Below are 5,694 nucleotides of genomic sequence, written 5' to 3'. Positions count from 1 at the left end.
GTGTGGCAGGCTTGTGGCAGCCTCGGTTTTGGTCTTCACAGGGTTGTTAGGTCCGATGGGTGTTTTAGAGAGGGAGGCTTGTGGGGAGGGTTCTGTCCTAAACCACACAGTGGCTGCTGGAGCCGAGTGGAAATCTGGGCAGAAAGATCTCACACCAACCCTGTCGCATGTGTCCAATGCTCCAGTGGTGACTAACGCACCGGATAATCTGTTAACCCGAAAGAATGCGCTGACAATGTGCAAGAAATGAGTGACTTCAGTATTTCTAACAACGGTATTTAACGTGAAGGAGAGCGGGAACATCAACACCTCCCCAGCACACGTGTTCCTGCAGCACAGGCACGATCATCTCTGGAGTTTACTGACCAGTGCCGCCGAGTGTAACCGTCTGCTTCCATTTGCCAGGTCGTATTGACAGCAAAGACAAGGAAGGGACTGAAGCCGAGGAAAAGAAACCGAAGGTAAGCCAAAAAAATAAAGAGGTGTCACCATCCCAGTAGGGGCTGTGCCTGTCCCTGACTCCCTCCGCTGCTCCCCGGGGCTGCGGTCGTGCCTCTCCCTGCCATTATCTTCCATCCTTCCCTCTGTCTTTCAAGAGTGGTTTTATTTTTCCCTCCCTCACCCCGGTTTGGATGGTGCAATCCACGGAGATCTTTGAGGGCGAGGAGGCGAACCAAGCCAGGAGGCTCCTGGGGTGGGGTGGGTGGTTAGAGAAATCATTTCCCAGTCTGAGACTGGAAAGCAGCTGGCTGGTGCTGCTGGGGAAACTGGTGCGAGAGCAAGCTCAAAACTGCGTTAGGCTGTACTGGGGACGAGCAGCGTAACAGTGACAGGAGCAAGACATGTAATTAAATAATGAAATTAAATACTCTAGGCTTGCAGGTGCCATGTTCTGGGTGAGGAACAGAGTTGAGTAGTGGGTAAATGCCCAAAGTTTAAAGATCTTCGTCACGCTGCTGATATGGAGGGGTTTGGTTCAGCTGGCTGTTAGCCTGGCTAGTGCCTGGCGGGACAGTGGACAAGCAGATGGAAAAGTGAGGGGCTGAAGAGTTAAAAGGGGAGGAGTAGAATTATTGTGAAACACTGAAAGCAGGTTTTTCACTGGGGAGGTTTGGCAGGGTTGTGTCAGGCTATAGAGGAATCAGCCAGATGAAAACCAGCGACCCACTATTGACAGGGCAGGAATGGGGGGGTCAGGGGACCTGGGAGCAGCCATCTGCATTGCCCAGAAACGGCCCATCCCACACCCGGTCCTGTATTGCACCTTCTAATCCCGTTTAGCAGCAGTCATCCCTTCCTGCTTCCCTCCCATACTGATTTTGTTTTGTTCCAATTTCATTTTGTTTCCATGTTTAAGAAATCCTCACCTTCCACTGCCAAACCCCCAGGTGCTAGACCCTCCATCCCCCCCCAACGACACACCTCCTCTAGCACAACCCCTCCGAAAGCACCCTCCAGCCCTGCTTCCACCTCTAAACGAGTCTCCTCTGTCACACCCCGACCTGCCGGTACAGGAACGCAGGAACCCAAAGCCAAGGTAAGGAGGTGGGATGCGAGCGAGGCAGAGCTGCCTTGGGGAGTACCTCCAGGCATTGCTGGCAGGACCGATGGATAGCGCTGGGCTGGGCGATCTCCGTGTCCCCTTCGGTGGGGAGGGTGGGATGTGCTTCCCTGCCCGGTGGCCATGGCCAGACTTGGCTCCAGTTTTGGTGTCTGAAGCAGCTGGGTCGGTCCCACCAGCATCCTCTGGGTGACAGTGCGAATCTCTCACTGCTGCCGGGTGTTAGCTGCTCTCCCCGCAGCATTCCCCCGTCTCTTCGTGCTCCTTTGAGCTCTCCTTGGCGTCGCAGCTTTGGGCTGTGTTTTACGGGTGTGTTGGCTGTAAACAGCAGATGTCGTTGAGATGTGCTGGAGCCAGATCTGCCAGGTGCTGCCCAGGGAAGAGGCAATGCACACGCAGCCGTGGCTTATTCTGCAGCGTAGGAGTAGCTTGGAGTTTCCCTCGGTGCTCTTCAGTCATGCAGACACTCCGTGGTGAGGGGAAGAGCAGAGCCTGCAGGTAGCAGACCGTGGGAAGGGTTGTACTGGGAAAGGGATTGCAGTGGCTCTGCTCTGGTTCCCCCCTGCCCTGGGAGCAGGCAGCCCAGGAATTGTCACTTGGCGTGTTTTTTGGGAGCTGGATGCCCAGACCAGCATTAGAAAGCGATAGATTTGGGGAGGTTTTTCTGCAGTAAATAGCTTTTTGCTATTTATGTGCCGTCACAGATGCTCTGCAGGTCACAGTGGAGCATGACGGGGGGTGAAGGAGGTGCCTCTCTGTGCTCCGGATGGAGCCTGTGCCCTGCTCAGTGCACTAACCTGTCTTCTGCACAGAATTTAGCAGAACAGGGGAAACAAAATGATGACATTTAGAGAACAGACAATGGAGTTGAAGGTATTTTAACCAGGCCTGAGCGTGCAGTGAATCGTGTAGCTGTTGCTGCTTGCTCGCTTGGGAAAGCAGCACGGCCCAGGAGCAATGGTGCCACGGTCGTGATGGGAGACGGGCTGTGAACGGGCACATCACAGGTGCCTGTGTGTGGGGAAACCCGTGGGAGCTCCTGCAGGCCGTCAGGGTAGGAAGCCGGAGGGTCTCGTGTGGCTCTGACCCGTGCGGGGTGATGGCCCATCCCTGGGCAGACCCCCCTGCAGCAGCCTTTCCCCCTTGTATCCCCAGGGCCCAGAGATGAGAGGTGGCACCAAGACGGCCACGCCGCGGTCCGCAGCCGGGCAGGCACAGAGGAACTCGACCAATGCCACGCGCATCCCAGCAAAGACGCCCACGGCCCCCAAGACACCTCCCAGCTCCGGTAAGTGACGGCAAGAGGCACCTTCCCTTGGCGTCTCTGGAGGCTCTGCTTTGGTGATGCTCCCGGGATCTCCACGCAGTTACGTGGGGGTCCTGAACAGATTTGCCCCGCTGCAGGCTGGGGTCACGCACAGCGCTGGGCCAGGGCAGGGCTCAGGGCTCCACGTGGTGGTTCGGAGCTGCTCGGCCTCGTCACGGGGCGGTGGGGCAGAGCGAGGGGTGACTCCTCCGGGGTGACCGTTTCCCATGCTGCTTTATCTCTTCATAGAGTTGCCAGTGTGTAGGAGCAGGCAGTTGCATTATCTCTTCGGGATTTCCTCCAGTCTGGAAGACTGAGGGAGATCCGTTTCTTTTAATCCATCTATTCCTTTTCTCTTGACAATATTTCACAAAGTCCAGGGGCAAAGGGTTCAATTCTTCGATTGCAGGAATGGAGATTAGCCCGTTACTCTCAAAGAAGAAAGCCCAGAAAGCATCAGGCACTGTGAATTTCCATTAAACCGGAGCATTTCACTGAATACCTGCATTCTTCATACTTAACCAGAGCTGCATAACCAATTAAATTTCCAGCTTTATTATGTTTAAGCATCTTTCTCATTCATTAAACAGGCAGAAAGGAGCAGAAAAAACCACCTCCTGCAGCAGCAAAGTCCGAGAAAGGTGATGTTTAAGGCTTTACTTTTCTTCCTCCAGTTCTTTTCCAACTGGGGACAGTTTTAAGCTGCTCAGCCTGGTTGAATTACATACAAGCATTTGGTAAAAATGCTTCCAAATTTCTGACAGGGGGTTTGTTTGAGTGCCCTTTGTCTGTAACTGGTCACGTGCGCTAATGTCACGCCTGGGTGGGGAGTCGTACCAATGACCAGTGAAGACCATCTTCCTTCTGAGGCACTGGGAAATTGCCTTTAATCACAGTTTTCACCTCAAAATGAAGGAGGAGCGAGTGCAGCCATCTGCCCCCTGCACGAGGAGCAGCGGGTGGGCTGGGGGACCAGGCGGATGAACCCTGTAGAGGCAGAGAACGAGTGGGGAAGGGGTCATGTCCCCAGATTGCTGATCCTGTGCTTACCCCTCTCTGCAAACCGCAGGTGAGCAGCCCAAGTCTGGAGACAGAAGCGGTTACAGCAGTCCCGGCTCCCCCGGGACTCCAGGCAGCCGTTCCCGCACCCCCTCTCTGCCCACCCCACCAGCCAGGGAGCCCAAGAAGGTGGCAGTGGTTCGCACCCCACCGAAATCTCCTGCATCTGCCAAGACCCGCATCCAGCCGTCAGCTGCACCCATGCCTGACCTGAAAAACGTCAAGTCCAAAATCGGCTCGACTGAAAACCTGAAGCACCAGCCTGGAGGTGGCAAGGTAAGGGTGGGCTCTGCTTCCCAGGGCTCGCCTGGAGGGACAGCGGGGGCTTGATGCTGCCTCTGGGAGGGGAGAGCCGGCAGTGGGCAGCCAAGCTTCAGCTCATCTCCTGGGCCTGATTTCGGAGCGTTTTGGGGCTGACGGGGTTGGGTGCTTGTCCTGAGATCGCTTGCCTGGCTTCGTGCAGTACAGCCCTGCAGAGAGCTTGTGATGTGGCACGTCAGCCTGTGGACTGGCTGCCAGGGGAATGACAGTCCCTCGTGGTGACCGGTTAGGGAGGGCAAACGGTGACCTGTAGCCCTGAAGAGTGGCAGGATCAGGGTTGTGTTCCCGAGTCCTACACAGTGTCATCAGAGCAGTTCCTTCAGCTGCCTCCACTTCTTCACTGGTGAGCAGACGGGAGGGTCCCCTCCCCGTGACTCCAGCACGTCACGGGTTTGGATCCAGCTCTCTTGGCACGGTTTTGGGCGGCGTTCTGCGACCAGGCACTGGTGCTGGTGCACACCCGACGCAGTGTGGCGCGGCCAGAACCGGTGGCACCATTGTCCTTTCAACCACTAGTGCTTTAGCTCCCGAAGAGGCTGTTTCACGAGCAGCAACGTGAACTCCGAGCTCCACGTGCTCGGGAATGGAGGGTCTCGTGTGGAATTTTGCACGGCCAGTAGAGTTGGGGTGGGGGAGTGAGCTCATTCACCTGTGCAGCCCCGTCAGCACCAGTGTGGGGTTTCACGGCCGCAGCCGTGGTGCTGGCTGCTCAGCACCCATCCGAGCTGCTCTGCACTGCTCCGCTGCACTGCGTGGCCGTGGCCTGAGGCTTTTACACAACCCTCCTTGCTGCATGAGGCATGAATCCGGGTTCCTGTGCCTGGTGAGGGCCCGGGGGCTCTTACGCTGCTGGCCGCCGCAGTCCCGGTGTGCTTGGGCTTGCCTGCCCCAGGGATCGCTGCCCCGCAGAGCTTGCCCTGTGGATGCTGATGCAACGGAGCCGTGGCAAATCTCCCCCGAGCACGGTGTGTGACTAGCTAACTCCGGGGCTCGGAGTGTTTGGCATGGGGGGAGGCTTGAAGGTGGCTTCGATTCACCATCATAAATTGCAGCGAGCTTTCCCATGTTCTTACACGCATTTTTTGCTGTGGCTGGCCCATTTCCTGGACAGTTTTTTGGGGCTGATCCCACGAGGTTGATTCTGGGTGGCCAGACGATGGGTCTGGAGCCTGCTCTGCGCTCACATTTCAGCCTCCTGGCTGCAGGAGGCAAAGGCATGTGTCCCACGTGCCAGGAGTCAGCCAGCCCACGTGTCTTCCGGAATTTCTGCATGGTCTGAGCACTTCTGTTGTTGCTGGATCCCTGAGTGCTGCTCTGGCAAAGCCTGGTCTAGCAGAACCGGGTCCTGATTTGCAGGATTAGTTGCCGTGAACTTGGAGGCACATGTTGGTCTTGGTGGTTCTGATGGTAAAGAAGTGGGGGGCAGCGGAGCTCTCCCTGCAGCAGC

At 56.5% G+C, this 5,694-nt stretch overlaps 1 protein-coding gene across 1 annotated transcript in view; it reads left to right on the top strand.

Annotated features, from left to right (window-relative positions):
• LOC104500059 (microtubule-associated protein tau-like) overlaps nt 1-5,694 on the top strand; it is a gene marked incomplete at both ends in the record, with an annotated part of 18,084 nt that overhangs the window by 10,813 nt on the left and 1,577 nt on the right. Inside the window, 5 exon segments of the mRNA XM_010143654.1 lie at nt 406-461; nt 1,358-1,537; nt 2,717-2,849; nt 3,458-3,508; nt 3,937-4,202. Coding sequence (XP_010141956.1) covers nt 406-461; nt 1,358-1,537; nt 2,717-2,849; nt 3,458-3,508; nt 3,937-4,202 — 686 coding nt within the window.

This window comes from Buceros rhinoceros, unplaced genomic scaffold, assembly GCF_000710305.1.
Source record: "Buceros rhinoceros silvestris isolate BGI_N320 unplaced genomic scaffold, ASM71030v1 scaffold10989, whole genome shotgun sequence".
NCBI classification, from domain to species: Eukaryota; Metazoa; Chordata; class Aves; order Bucerotiformes; family Bucerotidae; genus Buceros; species Buceros rhinoceros.
Note: the sequence above shows the minus strand (reverse complement) of the source record. Positions and strands in the feature narration are given on the sequence as shown.